This window comes from Chiroxiphia lanceolata, chromosome 2, assembly GCF_009829145.1.
Source record: "Chiroxiphia lanceolata isolate bChiLan1 chromosome 2, bChiLan1.pri, whole genome shotgun sequence".
NCBI lineage: Eukaryota > Metazoa > Chordata > Aves > Passeriformes > Pipridae > Chiroxiphia > Chiroxiphia lanceolata.
In genome coordinates, this window is record NC_045638.1 from 119,598,962 (window position 1) to 119,618,310 (window position 19,349).

Sequence of the window (19,349 nt, forward strand, 5' to 3'; positions counted from 1 at the left end):
CGAGTAGGGATGCAGCTTTTGTTGGGCTCAGCTTACAGTATGGCTTATGTTTTTAATCTGTCTCACTGTCTCCTAGCCTTCCAAAGGAAGGGAGGGTGTTTTGTTTCCTCTCCCTTTCCCCCATCTCAGAGAGCAGGTGATATGAGAATGGAACAGCAGCCCCGTGGATCCCCACCTCGGGTCCATCCGAGGGCTCAGGAATTTTAATGTCCGCTCTGCTTTCCGGTTTTTCCCAGGCAGCAGCGTGGAACTGGCTGAGGTTGGACAACTGCACAGCAGCTCTGGGGGCCCCAGGCAGTAAATCTGTCCCACTTCCCCTTCCAGTTGCTGTGCTGCTGGCTGACAATGGCTGGGAGCTCTGCAGACACGAGCTGACGACACTGTTGGCTGAACCATCCCTTCAGAAGGGCTGGAGTTTCTGCTGGAGCTGCCTTGGCTCTCTCAGCCCCAGAGGAAATTTGGTAACAGGCCAGTGGCCTCTTGAAGCCCTCAGTTAGCTTCTTAAGTGCTGTGGATGTGATAATTTTAATAAAATATATTGAAAAATGAAGTCTCGAACGACGTAGGAAGAATCCTGCCTTGGCTGATAGCACGTGGGTTGTGCCATCCGTGGGCTCAGCCTTGGCACTTCCTAAGCCAGGCTGGGCTGTGCTCAAAGCACAGCTTGGGCTGACTTTGGGCTGGAGCACTGGACCTGCATTCAGCCTAGAAATGGGAACAAGGTGCAGTCAATTAGGGTTGGAGTTTCTCTCCATTCGTTCTCTATAAATTTTAATCCAGATTTATGGTGTCAGCTTGCCGATCTCCATCCACTGCTGCAATCATAATTGCTTCCACCAAGGGCTGTCTTGTACGTGCAGAAATGATGGACAAAATTTCCATGCTGGCATTCCTATGGCTTGGTTTGTATTCCCCTCATTGGATGACCACAGATTTCCACGTGGGGACTGGTTTTGGCTGGGAAAGGGAGATTTCTGTTCGTAGTTGCTGCTTTTGTGACATGGAGTCCCTAAAATTTTAATCTTGGAAGACTTTAACTTTGGATGTGGTCGTGTTCCTCCTGTTACCATTTGAAAGTTCTTGGAACAGCAGTGAACATCCTGGGATTGAGTCAGGCAGTGTCAGAAAATGCTCTGCCTTGCAGTGGAAATGGCACTGTTTGGCATCAAGGCAGCCAAGTTTCACTGCTGGGGTTTTACAGTGCAAGAAATGGCTGGATGATGTTTGGCTTACAAAGAAATCCATTTCTTATTGAAAGCAGACTTGATTGCAGAGCAGTTTTTGTAGGTTGGGGTATATCTTTAGCTATCAATTCACCCAGCTGAACCAGTATTCCACAATATGGATTGTTTTGAGGAGTCAGCCTGAGTGGATGTTTGTTCCTTATACTTGGGCAAGGGGAGAACTTAGTTACTACAAAATTTGTAGGTTGTTAATGAGAATTGATCAAATCACTGTGAGGAGCTCACATGGCAAATGACCTTCCTAACAATTTATCAGTTACCTAAATCACAGGATACTGGGAGCTGAAACACTCTTTCAGTGAGTAAAACACCTCCCAGCAGTCAGGATTTGCTGCCTCGGTGTCGGGATGTGAAAACTTGTAAAACTTTCTCTTAATCACATGACGGACTAAATGGAGAAAGTTCTCCCAGTGTAAAATGAGATGGAGAGGAAAGGCAAGTGTCACTCAGTTGTTACTCTTCGCCTAAAAGTTTTAGCTTTGGGTGAGGCTTTCTTGGTAAGAAAACGTGACGGACTTTTGGGAAGGGGCAGGCTGGGATGTGTGGGACGGAAGCCTCAGCCCCTGCTGCAGGACGTGCCACAGCTGTAACTTCTCTTCTCCCTGCAGGCTCCACAGAGCCCAGTGTGCAATCAAACAGACTCAGGTAACTGTGCAGAGGATAGGGAGGGAGATTGAGGAGAAGCTGAGATGTACATCCACACGGAACGAGCTGGTACGTTGCATTCCTTACAACCTCCTTTCGTGGGCTCGCTGAAGCGTCTGGCTCATGTCTTGATCCTAAGCTTGGCTTTTTTTAGCACTTGAACTTAAAATCTTTCTTCAGGCCTGTCATTTCAAATGGGAATTCACCTGAGGGCTGTGTGATGTAATGGCTGTGAGTTGTGTGTGGTGCTCAGCTGGATTGATAGACTCCTTAGCCTATTTTTACCTTTTTTTTTAAATGCTATAAAAGCATAAACATTGCACAGTGCACGGAAGAGGCTTTTCAGGAAAAACAAACTTGTAATGATTTAGATCAATCTTGACAGCAACCTGTGGTGGATTCAGGGTGAGGTGAGTCTACTGGCTGTACCTTGCTGCACCCCAACTCCCTTTGGATGAACAGAATTCCTGCAGAAGCTGTCACTCAAGTGACATGCTCGTTTTAAGCAGGAATTGTACTGGATCTTGCAATAGCTTTTGACAGTTTGTTTTGCCTGCCCTCTTCCCCTCTCCAGAGGAGTCTGTTGGCACTGGTTTCTGCTTTCTGCCCAGCAAAGCTGGGCTCAGCTCAGAGCAGTGGGTTTGACAGAAAAGAGGTGGCCCGTGGTGACTTCCTTGCATTGGTGCTCACTGGCACATGTCTGTGTGTGGGACACGGATGAGTTGCTCTCCTTCCAAAGCAGAAAACCATCAGAGTCTTTGGGAATCTGTTGCCTGTGGTAATCTGTGAACTCAGCCTTCAGTCTGGCAGGCACTAACCTTGTCCTGTTTATTCCTTCCCTCCTGTACCCTTTTTCGTGGAACTGCTTCCATGCAGAAAAACTTGCCTTTTCTTTTTTTTTTCAATCTGTGTTTCTCCCAACAGAAGAAGGAGAGTGAATGTTTACAGCTGAAGATCCTGGTGCTACGTAATGAACTGGAGAGGCAGAAGAAGGCCCTTGGTCAAGAAGTAGCCTTGTTGCACAAGCAAAAAAGTAGTTTGAGTGACAGAGGTGAGTGTAGGAACCTCAGCCTGGTTTATGGTCATGGTGCCCAAAATGTCATGGTTTCTGTTTCAGTTTTATTTATTGTCTGGCTCTAACATGCTGTGTTTTTTCTTTATCTGAAATCTGCAGGCAGGTATAATTTCTTCACCATCTGTGTTACACTGAGTTTTGGGTAGCAGTTTGTAGTCTTGTAGTCTTGTCTCTAAATAACTTCTTACTGTGACACCTCTCTAAAGTGATCTTTAATCTGTCTTTAATTAACATTTTAGGAGAAAATAGGAAGAGCTGCACTGTAATACAGTAAACAGTGGCTTTGTAATGTCAGGGGAGAAGTTACTGTTCCTGTGATTAGGATTCCAGTTCGAGTGTTAGGAGAAAAAAATCCCTCTTAATAGGGATAAGTGAAAGGTGAAATGCTCAGTCATCCTGGTATTTTCCTGTACTGGGAAGGTGTCCTACAGGAAAATGCTGCATCACTGCCCCTTTGGAGCTCACCAAGGCCAAGCTACACAAATGCTTGATCTTGTTGCAGGATTTTTTTTGTTGTTTTTAGTACCTATTTGAGTCTCAAGTAATGAGTCACTGCTAAAATGAGTTTTTTGCCATGTACTTCATCCTGGCTGTGCAAGGATTGGGGTGCCATACTTCATTCCTGCCCTGCTTGGCCATGAGGGGAACAGGTATGAAAGGAAGCTGAAGTTTGGTTGTGTTTGGATGGTGAGTGGGTACATGGAGATCCCACTGTGCTGGCATTCCCTACTTTGGGAGCATACCATGGAAAATGGGAAGAGTTCAGTGGAGGATTATTGCCAGCTTTTGTGTCAGTATCTACTTTTAAAACTTCTGCTAACTAAGAAAATACCTGATACTATTTTTTTTCCCCCCTGATTCCTCTTGTTTAGAAAATGCATTTGGGACTGAATATGAGAAACTTGGAGAGCACAACGAATCCCTGTGTGAATTAAGGAAGGAATGCACTGCCAAGAGGTAAAAGGGCCTCTGCTTGTTCTGCAATTGGAAAAGAAACACAAGCTTGAGAGTAGGCCATTGGAAATGGGACTTCTGGCACCAAATCCTTCCTCCTGTGGCCCCAAAACTTCTGTTAAAACATCTCTGCTACAACTTGCAGATATCTAAAGGGGGGATTACCAGTGGCAAGTCTAGAAGAGGAGAAAACAAGATGCTTGGTTGCCTGTGTGGGCTCTGGTGGGACTTTTAGGTCTGTCTTAGTGTAACAGCTCCGTAATACCTAATTCTCAGTCAAAAAACCTCTGAAATGTGAGGAACATGTGAAAACAACAACTTCTGTCTGCTGTGGTGCTGTTTTGGGTGGAGTTACCCAGCTTTTGGGGAGGGCAGGGGATACCTGGGGAGCTGCAGGAGGGAGTCTTATTTAAGGTTTTTGAGGGAACTAATGAGTTGGGGATCTCTTTCCCCCAGAGAACAGCTTTTGAAGACAAATGCCCAGCAGACTATTCGATGCAAGCAGCTGCTGTCAGAGCTGTCCTACATCTACCCCATTGATCTGGTATGTGTGCAGCACCCTAAAAATCTGCCTGAGCTGAAATGAACTCCCTGTTTAGTGCAGTGCAAGCAAATATCCTCTTTTATTCATGATGAAATTTGCTCTTTGCTCATCCTGTTTATTCCAGCTTCTTCTTACATTTGGTCCTTGGATTTGCAAACTTCCCAGGGAGGGGACTCCACTGCAATGGTAGAATAGCTGTAGCTCTAATTTAATGGATATTTGCCACGTTGTTTGCAGTGGTGTAAAGTAAACCTGACAGTAGGTGAGCTGAACTCTAACAGAGTGCACAGAAACAGATGTCAAAATGTTGAACTCCAAAACCTTTTATATAATGATTTACAATGAAGCTCTTCCTTCTTTAAAAAAGTTGCATATATTTTCTGAGTTTTGTGAAATGTGGATTAAAATACTGTGTCAAAGTCACTCTGAGTTTAACTGGATATTTAGGTTTTGATTTGGATTTTTTTTTTTTTTCATAGCTTTGTTGTCATTGGATTTTATGCAGGTTTTGGTTTTCTGGATGTTATTGTTCCATTCTCACTTTCCACTGTTGATTTTAAACTTACAGAATGATCAAAAGGATTACTTTGTTTGTGGAGTCAAGCTTCCTAATTCTGAAGACTTTCAAGGTAGCTGAACATTCTTAATGTAGCTGTTACAGTTAACACTGCTTCTAAATTTCATGGAATTAAGTAAACTGATAATAATGGCTTGGGATCCAAATTTTTGACCAGAAAGATCTAGACTAGGAAAAAAAAACTTAGGAATTGTTTATCCCTGCTCCCTTGCTGCTGCAAAGGAGGTTTCTGTTGGCTCTTGGAAAAGCACCTCTGTGTTCTGAGACTCCAAACCTGGAGTTACCCAGAGGGGCTGTGGAGTCTCCATCCTTGGGGATGCTCAGAGCCCAACTGGACACAGCCCTGGGCAACCTGCTGCTCCCTGCCCCTTCCCAGAGGTGCTTCCCAAACCCAGGGATTCTGCAGAATATTTGAGTCTGACCTAAAATTCCTCTGGGACCACTTCTAGTCCATCAGTCTCGCTGGGGCAGCAGGCAGGAATCCCCACTGGGTTTGCTGGAGCTGCTGGTGAAATTCTGGGATAAATACCTCACCAAAAGGAGCCTTTAAACCTCTGTGACAGCATGGAGTGCTTTACAAGTCAGCTGCTGCTTTAACTGTCGACCCTCATCCTCTTGCAGAGGCAAATATTTCATGTGCCTGTGTGTACAGCAGTTGTACAGGTAACTGCATGCACTCAGCTGCACGTGTTTGGTGTGACTGGAGCTGCAGTAAAATGCCCTGGAGAACTTCCCAGTATTTGCTCACTCTAGTTTCTTGAGCAAAAACCTCCATCTGTTGTCTAACTCTTTAAAGCCATCCCATAGTAACTAACTTGTACTGACAATATGTGTATCAGATGCAGAATAGTGGGGGAATAATCTTTAAAACAAATTAATTTGTCAGCAGGACAAAACCCAGTCTGTTTCTTTGTTTTCCTGGTTGCACTGAGTGTTGTAATGAACTCAGTTGGGTAATTCTTGAGGACTCACTGGTGTGCATCTTCTGGCCCATTTTCAATTTCCTGGCATTAATTCCTTACAAAAGAATTGCTAATTCTTTATCCAAGGCTCTAGAAATACTGTGTTGTGATGAAGAAGTACTAAGTATTCAGCTTATTGAAACATGCAGTTAAATTTGAAACCTGGCATGGATCTTATCTCACTCAGTAGGTAATATTTTTTTAAAAACTTGGCATCTGAAGGATCAAAAAAAATTGATTCCCTAAAAAGCCAGTTTTGCTGCTGGTCCTCTTTGACTTCATGGGATTCCCTTGTGCATCAGGAGGGGTGACTCTTGTGCTGTTTGTATCCCCTACAAAGAATAAAAATCAGAGAAAAAGGAAAGGACAAGCCCTGAGGTGGCTAAAGGATGTCATTTGAATCACCAGACCCGGGTGTATTCTCAGCAGGTGAAGCTCCAAGGTTGAAACCTGAAATGTCAAATTAAAAAGGATACTTTCAACCAAGGGGTTAACCCTAGTTTTTGCAGTTGCTGGCAGAGCTCCTGCCCTGGGGAGGGTGTCTCTCCAAGTGACCTCACTGGTGGCTGGAGTTGTGCAGCAGTGCAGCCTTCCCCTGACCCTGGCAAGTCCACCCACACAAATGCACAAAGCTTAAGGCTTGACTTTTGTCTTGGGAACCCTGTTCCACTTTTCCCATCTTTCCTTGGCCCTCCCCCAGCCAGGCAGTTCAGCTGTGGACGTGTAAAACTGGCAGGAGAACGAGCCACGACCAGCTTTCCATGAGAGCCAAACACAGGGAGTGCAAAGCTCTCCAAAGTGACTGAAGTGTTCCTAAGTTCTGGTTTCTGAGGGCTGTGTTGCCTGTGGTGCTCTCTGAGCAGCAGCATTCCCTGGATCCAACGGTGGAATCTCTTTGTCCTTGCAGCCAAGGATGACGGGAGCATCGCCGTTGCCCTGGGCTACACTGCTCACCTGGTTTCCATGATCTCCTTCTTCCTGCAAGTGCCACTCAGGTATCCCATCATCCACAAGGGCTCCCGCTCCACCATCAAAGACAACATCAACGACAAGCTCACCGAGAAGGAGCGAGAGTGAGTATGTTGGGAAGGCACTTCCCTCACAACAAAAAAATCAACACCAACCCCCCCCCCCTCCTGAACAGGTTTGGGTGCTCTGAAGTGACACACAGTTTGTCTCTCCTTGAAAACAACAAATCAACAAGTCACCACCAAAACAACTCTCACCTTGAACGGTTTTGAGTCCTCTGAAGTGACAGGGAATTTGAAGGCACTGTTTCCAGCACTCGTTGGAGTTTCTCGTGTTGGAATTCTGGGAATTCAGCTTTGTTGTTCTCTCTCTGTTGGCACACACACGCCTCTGATTTGGCTTCCAGTAATGCTAGAAAAACTTAAATAGTGTTTCTTATAGTGCTGGTTGGAAAAATTGCCCTTTGTGTTTTGCTACTGGCTGAGGGAATAAACTGCAGGTGGCAAGTGCAGCCTCACTGGGAGCTACTGCCAGTGCTGGGCAGAGAAACGTGAGGGAACAAATTTTCTCTAACACAGAGGGGTTTTAATCCATTGAAAAAGAGCGCAGTAAACTGCCACCTACTGTAAATCAGCTTAATGTTCAGTAAAGAGCTTTTTGTTTGCTCTGTAATCGTTGTCTTTCAGCATAAGAATCCAGATCAGGATGGAAGGGTTTTATTGTGCCTGGCTGGCAGGATGGGGATGCTTGGAGGGGTCTGATTTCTCTTTGAAGCTTAGTGGCTTTGGGCAGGACAGACAAGGTAATTTACCTTAAGAGTTGGAATCACTCAGGTCTTCTTGTTTTGACACATTAAATGCAACTACATAATGATGTCTGGCAGAGTAATTTTGATGCCATTTTAATAACTTGTCCAAACACTTCCTGGGTGACTTAACAGAACATTAACTTGTTTTGCTTCAGTGTGGGTCTTGAGGCATATGGTCATATCCTTCCTGAGCATCACTTGGAGAAGGATTGCAAGCTAGAACATTTATATCTGCAAAACACATTTCTGAGGAGTAGAGCTGCCTGTGTGTGGGTGTGTAAAGATTAACCCAATTTCCTGTTGTCTGAGACAGATTGGAGGGTTTAGTCCTTCAGGCTACAGCCTTCCAAACCCCCATGACTTAATCCTTGATTTCACAATAGATTTGTGGAAAGGAGAAAGTTTAGCTAAGAGTATGAATCCCTGTTGGGCCATTTACCTGTGTTCTGCAAGATTTTTTCAGGATTAGCTCCTGCCTGAGAATCTTCTCTTCCCAGCTATTGGAGAGACAATCCCACCAACTCTCAAAGGACTTTGGTTACTACAGAAAACCTCAAATGTCATAAATTGCAGTTTTCTTTCTAAACTCATGGTTCGTGTTTCTCCCTTGCTCCTGACTGCACTGAGCACAGCAATTAACATGCATTATTAAATTTCTTTATTTCAGTCACCTGTCCTTTAGCAGCTTTTCAAACTCCAACATAAACTGTTGAGTAATTGCAGTGAGGTAATCCCTGTATTTAATCTTTATTATAACACATACATCCTGATTACTGACTATGTTAAACATTTTACTTGGCTTTGTACTTCTTTTTTTTTTTTTTTTTTGATGGCAGGGTTGCCCCAAGATCCTTATTAGGAGCTTCTAGAAGTTGTGCTTTGGGGGGAATAGCTGAGTTTTTTCACTCCAGAGCAAATTAATAAGTAAATGTGTGTATTTTTAAAGTTGTAGTGTATAAAGGTGCTACTACACTTCCAAGTTTCTTTTCTCAGTGCTCTGGTCTGGTTGGCAAGGTGGTGTTGGGTCATAGTTTGGACTCCATGGTCTTGGAGGTCTTTTCCAACCGTAATGATTCCGTGATTCCTGAGGGTGGAATGAGGCATGGAATGACTGCCACGCAGTGTACGGGCAGCCCTGCAATCATAGGGATATCAGTGTTTATAATCCATTCAGTAAGTGTGTTCCTCTTTATTCAAAATAGTTTAGGTACTACTAAAACACGAGTTTTTCTTCATGGGAAGGGCTGTCCAGCCCTGGCACAGCTGCCCAGGGCAGTCCCCATCCCTGGAGGGATTTAACAGCCCTGTGGATGTGGCACCTGGGGACATGGCTCAGTGGTGGCCTTGGCAGTGCTGGGGAATGGTTGGGTTTGGGTCATTCTTAAAGATCTACCAACCTACATGATTCTGTGGACATATAACTCCCAGATTTAAGCTCCTTGGGACAGCAGCTTGTTCCTCTGTGCAGTGACAAGCAGCATGTTTGCAGAATAAACCACCTCAGTTCCTTGGCTCTGTTCTGGTGCAACTGAAACCTAACACTTCATCACATTCTCATCAGCAGCGTGAGAATGCCGGGATTAAACTCTTTCTGATGTGTCCTGACACTGTGTCTGTCGAGCCCTACATTTCATGCTTCTGTTAGTCTGCTCCCAGAGTTTTGAATGCAGAGTAGCTTCCAGCTCAGGGCAAAATAAGGATTGTTATGTCTGGAGTGGGACATACGCTGTGAAATTCCCTGTGTTGGCGTTGCTCCTCCTATCATAGTATTTTGTAGTATAAACAGTTTGGAAATATATATACCCCTCTAAGAAAAATAATGGGGTTTCTGGAGTTTAATCACCTTTCTAGTTACCCTACATGTGTCTGGACAGGTGAAATGCACATTCAGAACAATTATTTCTGTTGGACTTTTGCATTGTCACTCATACTGTGTCTTTTAAAAGATTTTCAAGAGCTCTTACTTCCCTGCTGGGTGAGTTGGAAACGAGAAGGGTTTCAAGAAATAGTTCTGCTAACAGGGTAAGCCCCCAGGGTTGGAGGTGCTTCAGCAGTGCCCAGCACAGGGCATGGGCACTGCCCTGGTCCTGCTGGTCAGGAAAGCTTGCATTGTGTTGTGTGTGCTTCACAGTGTTAAATTGGAGTTACTGACAGTGGAAGTTCTGATGGGAAAAGTTTCTTCTCAGGCTCTCTGAATAAAACCAATGTGGAATTCCTTGCCAGTTCTGCCCCAAAACTGCTTCCAAATTACCTTCCTCAGTGTGTTGTCACACCTCAAAGAACTGGAAGACAAGCTGTATTTGCAAATAGGTGTTGCTGAACCAGCCTGTGGATAATGCTGGAGCATTTGGAACCCACTTGTGGAATGAGCACAGTCTGTAAGTGACCCTCACTGCTGGGGCCTCCCTCCAGCTTGGAAGAAGGGGAAAATCAGTGTCTCAATTTTAACAGGCTTGGTCCAGCAGCACTGAGGAGGTTCCTGCTCTGTGCCTGGGAACAGATGAGCCACTTGCAACAAAGCAACCTGGAAAATGGGGACACCAGCAAGTGAAGGGTAACTTTTCACTGACATGAACGTTCCCCAGCTCAGTGGAGAAGTCTTTAATCATATTTGGGGCTTGGGCTGAGATAATGAAATGGCAGCTTTGGGGAGAAATCTTGGCAAACTTAAATCAGATGGAGGGAGATGTTTGGTTGAGAAATCCAATAGCTGTCAAAGCAGAGCTGAATCTTTGGGGTAGATGGAGTGTGTGTTAAGTGTGCAGCTATATTGCTCAAAGAATGCTTTCTGCCATGAACTTCTCTTGAACTGTATTTTTACATTCTACATTCTTGAGGATATTTAGCTCGAATCCTGGCTTATTTTATTCTTGATTACCAAAATAATGCTCGTGCCTTCAGTGGGTCAGCAAATATTGCAGTGCATAGATTAAGAATTAGATCAGGTGTTCTTTAATAAATTTAGGTCCTGTTAACACTCTTTCTGGGAACTGGAAGTTTTTACATGCTCCTGGCCAGGCTGAGAGAGCAGATTTTTGTTTACTGCAGTGGATGAGACCACTGACCCCAGACATCTCCAGCTGAGAAATGTTTCTGTGAAGACATACTAGGCTTAATTTGCTCCCATTGGAACACTATACTCCTGATGAGATTCTTTTTCAAAACATGACTTCATTGTTTCAAATAAGCAGGGACTTGCCCTGTGTAAAGTGTCCTCCAGTTAAAAATGATCCTCCAGTGGCAGGAGATTTACAGTTCTGATAGCAAGGTTTGTGCTCTGCCCTTCCAGACAGCCCCTGTGCTGTGACATCCATCATGGCTTGGATGGTGCAAGCCTGGAATCCAAGCTGAAATCTGTCACAAAATGCCCAATTAACAAAAAGCCATCAGTGTCAGTGGCTCCATGGGTTCCTCTCTGTGCTTGGGGCTCTTTGAAAGCATTATTTGCTGGAGCAGTGGAATGATTCCCTCTTGTATAAATTGGTGACTGTTATCAGGAACTGCCTGACTTTCAGAATCTGGGTCTTTGCTTTTGTATTTTCTCCCTCCAGTCTGCCCACACTGAAGCTGCTGTGCATTGTCCAAGAGCAAGGGCACAGTAGTTACACTTATCACAGAGAGATGCTCCTGCTTTCCATTATCACCACCTTAACTATTCACACAGGCATTTTGAAAATACACTGCAGAAAGTCACACTGCTAATGTTTTCCTTTCTCACTAAACTAATTATCTCTGTGTTGTGCAAAGCTTGAAGGAGGATGTGCTTTTCCCCCTTGGCAGTCTGTATTTTTGTCATCAAGTTTGTTTTACAAGTGTAGCTTTTCCTCTCAAGTAGGAACTCAAACCCATGTAGTAATCCAGTCTGAATTCCCTTGGGACTTGGGATTCATATTCATGCCTTAATCTCCAACAAGTAAAGTGTACACTTGCCTTCCTTTTTCCTGCCTTTTCATTTAATTTTGGGTCTTCTGCTGAAGATCTGTGCCAATCTCTGCTCTGAGGCTGACAGAACTGTGGTGCAGCTTTTCTGAGAAGGAAACAGATTTTAAAGCTGTGCAGCCAAAGCTCCTTGTGCCCTGTCCTTTAGATGGGATGCTAAGAGGTTGGAAGTGCTGGGATTTTGGTGCCTGTGGCTTTTGAGCAGCCTACCTTTCCTAATATTTGATTTGAAGTGTCCTGGGGAATCCTGATTTCAAGTGCTGGCTGGACAGTGGTGGTCGTTCTCACTTAAAAGGGTTTGCTTTCTTCTGGTTCAGAGAAGTCCCAGCACTTTTAAATAACAAAGTTTGCTCTGCTGGATCCAACATTCCCTTGCAGTGAGCAAACAGGATGTGGTTGGGCTGGGGGGAAAACCCTCCTTCCTCCCTTGCAGACCCCCAAAAGGGCATGAGGGTGAAAGAACTCAGGAGATATTTAAACCTTTTTCTTGTACACTCCTCATACTTCAGGTATATCAAGCAAGAACTTGTGACTTTTTCAGGTCATTATCTTATCTGGATTGGGCTGTTTAGTTCTGTCCTTGTGTAGAGTGTCCCATCAGTAGATTTAAGCTTGAGTCTCATCATTTTCTTAACTGCCCCATTTTTTGTGGTGTTGTGTGAGGCACAGTTGTTCCCTGGATCTGATGGATGGCTCTGTTATCACACCAGTGTCTTACAGACACACAAATTACATCAGTTCTTTATCTGTATAATAGTGAATAATTGGGTTTCAGCTGCATCCTGCCAAGTCTGCTCCAGAGCCATCTCCCTGCAGCCATCCTGCTCACTGTCCTGGGAAATGAGAAGTGAAGGAAAAAGCCAGGTTGAGTTTGTTCTCTGACAAATTTGGTGCAGTTGGCCAGGAAGTGTCAGATACTGTAAATACAGCGATGTCAAAATACAGTGGTGCTGGTTTTATTTAGTCTTGGGACTAAGATTCCAGTCTCTAAGGTCCCTTCCTACCCAGGCCCTTCTATGAGAATTAAGTGTTCCTAGGGCATAAGTGTCCTTGCTGTTAGTTTGACTTGCAAAGCTACAAATACTCCTGGTCTTCAGAGTTCTGAATGATTTTGGAAATTAAGGCTTTATAGCACAATTCTAGACTAGGTTTGGAATTTTACTCACATTGGCCAAATGGGATGTAAGGTGCTATTGAAACTGTGCCACACTTCAGCCTGTGGAGGACAGTCAGATGGGAGGTGTAAAAATAATTATTCTACCCCCTTCTTCTCTTCAGAGCTTTCTGAAGTAGAGATTAAACTTTGATATAATTTGGGCAGAAGTCTGAACAGAAGAGAGAATAAAAGATCTAAAACACATGGTGTGACACCAAAGTAGAAGCAGGTGAAGGCAGTTGAAAATGAAGCAATTTCTTAAGCTTTAAAAATAGTTTGTATTAAAGACAGGCTGTTATAGACAATAAAAATGGGCCACCAGTATATTGGTACACGTGTGATAGTTCTGGATGCAGAGGAGTTCATAAATCACAGGACACAACAGCAAATGTACCTGGGCTTGAATTCATAGGAGATGCTTGAGGTTTGCAGTAAATGTATGGAATAAGGATTCTTTCATCTTTCCCTCACAGTTACCGTGTGCCTGAACCAACAATCCCGGGATTCTCTTGCATGTTCATCAAACACTGAAGAGACTCTGTGAAACAGCTAAAGATGAGCTGAGGATCTGAAATTAGAGGAGCTCTTGAGGGCTCAGAAGTGCTTGTGTAAGGCCAGCTGAGAAAGGTGGGACAGTGCAGAGGAGTTTTCAGTGGTTGGAGTAGAATATTCAGCACAATTTCTCTGAGTTGTAAGAGAGGTCTAATGCTTAAACCACCACCACAATCAGGCTGGTTTTAGCTTTGAACCAGGCCTGTGGTTTTCCAGAATCAATTTCTGCAGGCAGCTTGACAAGATCTTTTTTTCTTTAATCAGTTTTCTGTTTTTTAAATACACCTGTATTAGTGAGCAGTGGAGGCACTTTAGTATCAAATTGTTGCCCAGGCTGTCTTATCAAAACCAGGGGTTTAATCCATATATTTAGAAGGCAGTAAGAGATGGGTTGCAACCCTTTGTTAAGGAGTAACTGATACTCCTTATGAGTCACTGTTAAAATTACTCCTGCTGTCTGCCCTGCTCTTTATAGACAGATCATCTGCTCAGGGTGTATTAGGGCTGTGTTTTAAGGAGTCTTAAGTGCTGTTGAAATATTATATTCTGTAGTTGTGAGTAAATATCAACATATTTTTCCGAGGGCACAGGTTGAACCTGGCTGAGCAGAAGCTGTTTAGTTCAAAATTGCTGCCTGCTCACGTGGCAGGGGATGGTCTCCTGCAGTGGTAAGTGCTCCTCTGAGGAGAACCAGAGGTTGACTCAGAACAGAATTCCTCTTACTTGACAGCTTCTCTCAGATGATCTTTTCTGGTGATCACACAGCAGGTACCTGTAGCCTGTGTTTTTTCTTCTTCCCCCTTGGAATTTGCCATCTCAGGGTAGGTGTCTGTGTTCTGCTTTAAAGGAGCTTCAATGATCTCTTTTTTTTTCCCCCCCAAACATACCAGGAAGAAAGGAAGGTGCACTTTGGAGCAGAGTGGGCAGGCAGAGGCCATTTTGCAGTTTATTACGTGCTTTGTGTTTATAAAAGTACTGAAATAGTAGTTTTCAAAAGTATTTAGGATAACTAAAACCTTGCACAGCAGACTTAGCTTTCTGCAGCGTGCCAGAGGGAGGGGTTGAGCTCCCAGTCCTGCTTTTCTGTGGAGCAGGCAAGAAGAATTGGATGTGGGGAGCCAGCAGTTGGAGTCGTGTTCGATTATAGTCAGCGAAGCACTGTGTGAAATGTTGGGGTTCCTCTCCCTCCAGTTCATTGCTTGTGACCAGGCTTAATGGGCAAGCAAGATAACACCCAGAGACAGACAGAACAGTTGGGGATCTTTGTCTCTGGAGCCCTGAATGTGCACAGCCAGAGACAGCACTGACAGTTCTCCAGACTGGCCTGTCAGTGATTATGCTGGGAAGGCTGACCCGGGATGTGTGTGGTTTTAAAAGCTTTCAAGATTAATTAGTGCAAGTTAGAGGGGAGAAATGTGAATATTGGCAAAGAAGCAGGAGCAGTGTGATAAACAGAAAAGCCTGATTTTCCCCTGTGTGTGGGAGATGGTAGCACCATAAACCAGTTTTTATCCTCTTTTCTATACGGATTGAAGAGCTCTGTGTCTAATAATAGAATACATGGTTCCCATTACCAGTGACTTCATGAAATACTACCTTGGAGTGAAACATGGCTTGTGTTCCTAATGGTGCTTTTATTGTCAAACTTGGGTTGGTTTTAGGCTGTTAATTGTAAAGGTATCCTTTAAATGTAACCCCTGCTCTGCCCGGGAAGTGTAACTGGAGAGATGGAGATGAATTCCTTTTGCTTTGTGTTTTACACTTAGAATGGAATTTTTGTAGCATGTGTTCATTTGGAAAGGTTTCATTTTCTTGCATGGGGAACTAGTTGGATTTATAGATCTATTAAGCAAGGTGAGTTAGATATACACTATTCACAGGGATTTTTATATTCCTCAACTTGAAGTGACCCAGCGAGTTTGAAAGTAGCATAAAACCTGGAGCTGACATCTCAATATTTGATCTGCTGTGATCGTACCCTGCTGACCTTTAGCTTTAATGGCACTATATAATTCTTAAAAGTTGCAAATGCACTCCACTGTGGGGCTGATGGATGATAAAATCCACTTTGCCTAATCACCTCTCCAGAATGTGTGTTGTTTCTAGTAGATACTGATCTCCTGTATTTGTTATCTTATATTTGAGGGAGCCTTTGGTTTCTGCCTTAATGTGGGGTTTTATGCAGATAATACACTCAGCATCTTGATTAGGAGCTGCAGGACATGTGGCTCTTGAGAAGGCAGGAGCTCCTTTCATGGTGGAGTTCCCATAAACGTGGATTTCAGATTGTCCCGAGATTGCTGAACTGCCCAGGGTGACCTCAAACCTCTGCTGCTGAGGAGGAGTTAAAAGCCAACCCTCAGAAATGCAGTGTACAGCCACGAAAGCTGTTCAGGAGAACTGCTGCACTTGAGCTGAGATCTCTGGAACAGACATATGAAATGATATTTTTGAATGCAGACACTGTCAAACTGTTTCAGTGCTTTAGGGGCAATGAACTTTAGTTCTCCCATCTCACACAGCAGGTGAGGTGGTGCTGTGCTGTTCCACAAGCTATTTGTGACATTTCAGTGGTGAGCAATATTGATTAAAGAGGCAAAGTAAACATCAGGAGCGTGTTTGCAAGGGCTGTAGTGACCTGTGATGCTGTGACTTAAACCTTTGGGGGGGGGTATGAAAGGAATCACTTCTATTCTGACTCTTCCTCTGGTAAATGAGCCTGCAAATGCCTTCTGTGTGAAGGGCTTTGTGCTCTGCCCATCACAGAACAATCCACAATAATAAGTATCTTTTAAAAACCTGAAATGCTCAAAAAATCTGGAATTCCTCAGCTGAGTTGTGACATCAGTTTTTAAAAGGCTGATTGACTGGGGCTGCAAAGGGTTTCCAAGAACATCCTGCGAGGGGGTTCCTGGGAGAAGTCAGCAAGGGAAGCTTGTTAAATCTTTACCTTCTCAGAGAAGGAGTCTGGGGATTTTGGAAGTTTGCATAAGCATTTGAACTATTTCACCTTAAATGCTTTTTTTCCCCTCTTTTTTTTTTTTCTTTCCCATCAGATTTCCTTTATATCCAAAAGGAGGGGAGAAGCTTCAGTTTGAATATGGAGTTTATCTTCTCAACAAAAATATAGCACAGGTAGGTACACTTGAGGTGATTTTATTATTATTATTCTTTATTTATATCTATTTTCAGCTTAGTGTCAGTATGACCTGTGTGCACGTGCTGTCTGGTGATGCTGTTCTCTGTGGGGAACATCTGTGAACTAGGAGATATATCCTTGAAATCCTTGTCTTACCTTACAGCTGTGGGCTTGAGGTTTTATTCTGTGGTGCTTAGAGAAGGACTGGTCAGATAATAGTGAATCTTTTCTTTTTCAAATAGTAAATTCCATGAGTCTGTACACACTGCTTTGAAAATTGTAAATGTTTTCTGCTTTTTTATTCTGTCATACTTACAGATCCATCTGTGTCATTCTCACTGCTGTCTTTAATTTGCTGTATTATTACTTTAACCAGTATTCTACTCTTATAAGAAAACACAAGTAGAAAACCTGAAGTCTTGCAAAGGCATGACTTTATACTTAATCTAAAAAAAAGGACCTCCAGTCAACCCTACTTCCTTGCTTTTCATGTATTTTAAAAATCATCACATAATCACTTATTATAATAATCTGGTTTAAGTCTCTTCCTCTTTGCAGACTTTTATGCTCTGAAAGACCTCCTTCCGTTTTTAAAGTGTTCTCTCTCGATTTCTGAGGATTCTTCTTGCCTCCAGTTCTCCACCTGAGTCCCCATCTCTCCTGCAGTGCAGTGCCCACAGCTGGACACAGCTGGGCAAGTGTTGCTCTCCAAGCACTGAGGAGAGAATTGGCAGAAATGCAGCACAGCTCTTGTCCTTTTAGTTCCAGTTCCCTGTGTTCCAGTGGGTTTGTGCTTTGAACAGAGCTTCACTGCCAGAGTGAATCTCATTCAGTGCAGCAGCCCCAGGGACCCTCTGCACAGCACCCAAACCCCCCTGGGTTTGTGCAGGTTCTCAGTCATGTTTGACCTCCTGCACCTCGAGTGTGTCCTCAAAGATGCACCTTTTGTTCTCAGCCGTGGTCCTGACTTGGGGATGGAAGAAACTGGGGAGAGGGGGGTTGAGAACTCAGGCTCAGCTTTGTGCTGCTGCACCTCCAGCTCTCCTAAATCAAATGTTGCTGGAACTGGGGTTCTCTTCACCTGGGTGGAGCCCCCCTTCCCCTGCACTTCCATTTGCAGCCATTCCTCACTGCACCCAAAGAGTCCTTGCTCTGGACTCGCTCCTGCTTCATGAAAATCCCATTTCCCCAGCATGCTTGTGAGCATATTGCACCAGAAAGTGCCAAGAGATTTAAATTCCAACAGAAATATGCCATTTCTGTTTCTAACCCATTTGTAAGGCTTGAAAGTAGATTAGTCTTACAGTTTTATTCTTGAAAAATCTGGCCTTTTTATGCTTAGTTTCTACTTGTTTGTTTTTCTAGTTCTCTCTTCCATCACTTTTTTGCCATTCCTTACCCCAAATCGAAGTAAAGCTTCTGGATCTTTTTGTGTTGTTTGTTTTTTAAGCTTGGATTGCATTTACCATTTTCCAGACTTCTGGTGTCTTGCCCGTGCTCAGTGTATTTTGGACGATAACCTCCAGCGGCTCTGAAATTATTTAAAGGCTAAAATATCTTAAGATGAAGTTAATCAAGCCCTGCTAATCTTGGAAATTCACTTAACCAGGCTGTTAATGGAGCTTAGACTGTGCCTCTTTGTTGGTGGTATTAGTAATAGCAGCCAGCTGTTCACACTTGACCTTCATGGGGGGAAGACTGGTGAGAAAAAGGGATTAAATACTCTTTGATAGCTTTCCCTCTCCATTACTATCAAATCAATGCTCTCCTTAATCTCTGCTTCCACAAACCCATTAGTTCAGTCTGTAAGCTGGGAGTGGTAGTGCTGCTTTTGATCTCGTGCTGGACTTTACCATTCCATCCTGGGATGCAAACAAGAGCCTCTGGGCTCCTTGTCCTCCTCCTCTTCACATGCTGGTTGTTTGCAGTCCGTGTGCTGGGGGTTGGTTGGCCCTTGTGCCTCTTCCATTTTGTAGGAACTGTCACCACTTCCCTTGTTTTCCTCTTTATCCCTGACTTGTCCCTGCTGGACCCGCTGAAACCTCTCTCATTCTGGTTTTCCCTTTGTCCTGTTTGTGAGGCCTCTGAGCAGCTGAACACAGGGCCACTCACCCGTGCTGCCTTCCAGCTCCTGGCAGTTGGTTTCTGAAAGCACTGGCAAGTGTTCGAACCCATAAAAGTAAATGAAGAATTTCAGTGCATGTTTGTGTTAAAAAAGTTTCCAAATTTCCGTGGGGTCAGTGGTGCTGTGCAAGCTGGAGCAGTGGTGGCCAGGCTTTGAAGTGGTTTGTGCAACACCAGTGGTTCACATGGTAATGTTTGGGATTGTCTGCTCTTGGACATAAAAACGTAATGAAAGTAATTCGGGATTTCTGAGGGGCTTTCTCCTACTTATTTAATCAGGAAAGTGTTACTGATGTCCATATAAACTGTTGTAGTCACCTTTGTTTTGATATCCTTGGTCAAATGTTGCTACTTTTTATAGTTCTGCCAAGGGGAAATTCCATTGTGGAAGCAGAACAGGTAGGTAACTGCAGGAAAACATCACAGCCCCTCTGTTCTCAGGGACTGACTCGACCTGCAAACCTGAGACTCTGTGAATCCTTTGTATTCCTGGGGATGCTGGAGCTGTTGAACTGAAGTTGCTTTTAGAAGATCTCAGGGCTGCTTTCAGAGGGGCTCCCACATGTGCTTAGTTCATGTGGATGTGTGAAAGTAATGAAGTTTGGATGGAGAATGAGCAGCTGCCTCTCTCTCATCTCCAGACCTGAAAGAGGATCCTTTT

The 19,349-nt window shown here is 44.0% G+C and overlaps 1 protein-coding gene across 2 annotated transcripts in view; it reads left to right on the forward strand.

Annotated features, from left to right (window-relative positions):
- The window catches only part of UVRAG (UV radiation resistance associated), a 62,117-nt gene that overhangs the window by 24,178 nt on the left and 18,590 nt on the right, over window positions 1-19,349 (forward strand). For both annotated transcript variants that reach the window (XM_032678601.1, XM_032678602.1), the window contains exons 7-13: window positions 1,853-1,958; window positions 2,814-2,940; window positions 3,837-3,921; window positions 4,375-4,462; window positions 5,031-5,091; window positions 6,909-7,074; window positions 16,482-16,560. In XM_032678601.1, the coding sequence (XP_032534492.1) occupies window positions 1,853-1,958; window positions 2,814-2,940; window positions 3,837-3,921; window positions 4,375-4,462; window positions 5,031-5,091; window positions 6,909-7,074; window positions 16,482-16,560 (712 nt within the window). The remainder of the gene's footprint in view (window positions 1-1,852; window positions 1,959-2,813; window positions 2,941-3,836; window positions 3,922-4,374; window positions 4,463-5,030; window positions 5,092-6,908; window positions 7,075-16,481; window positions 16,561-19,349) is intronic.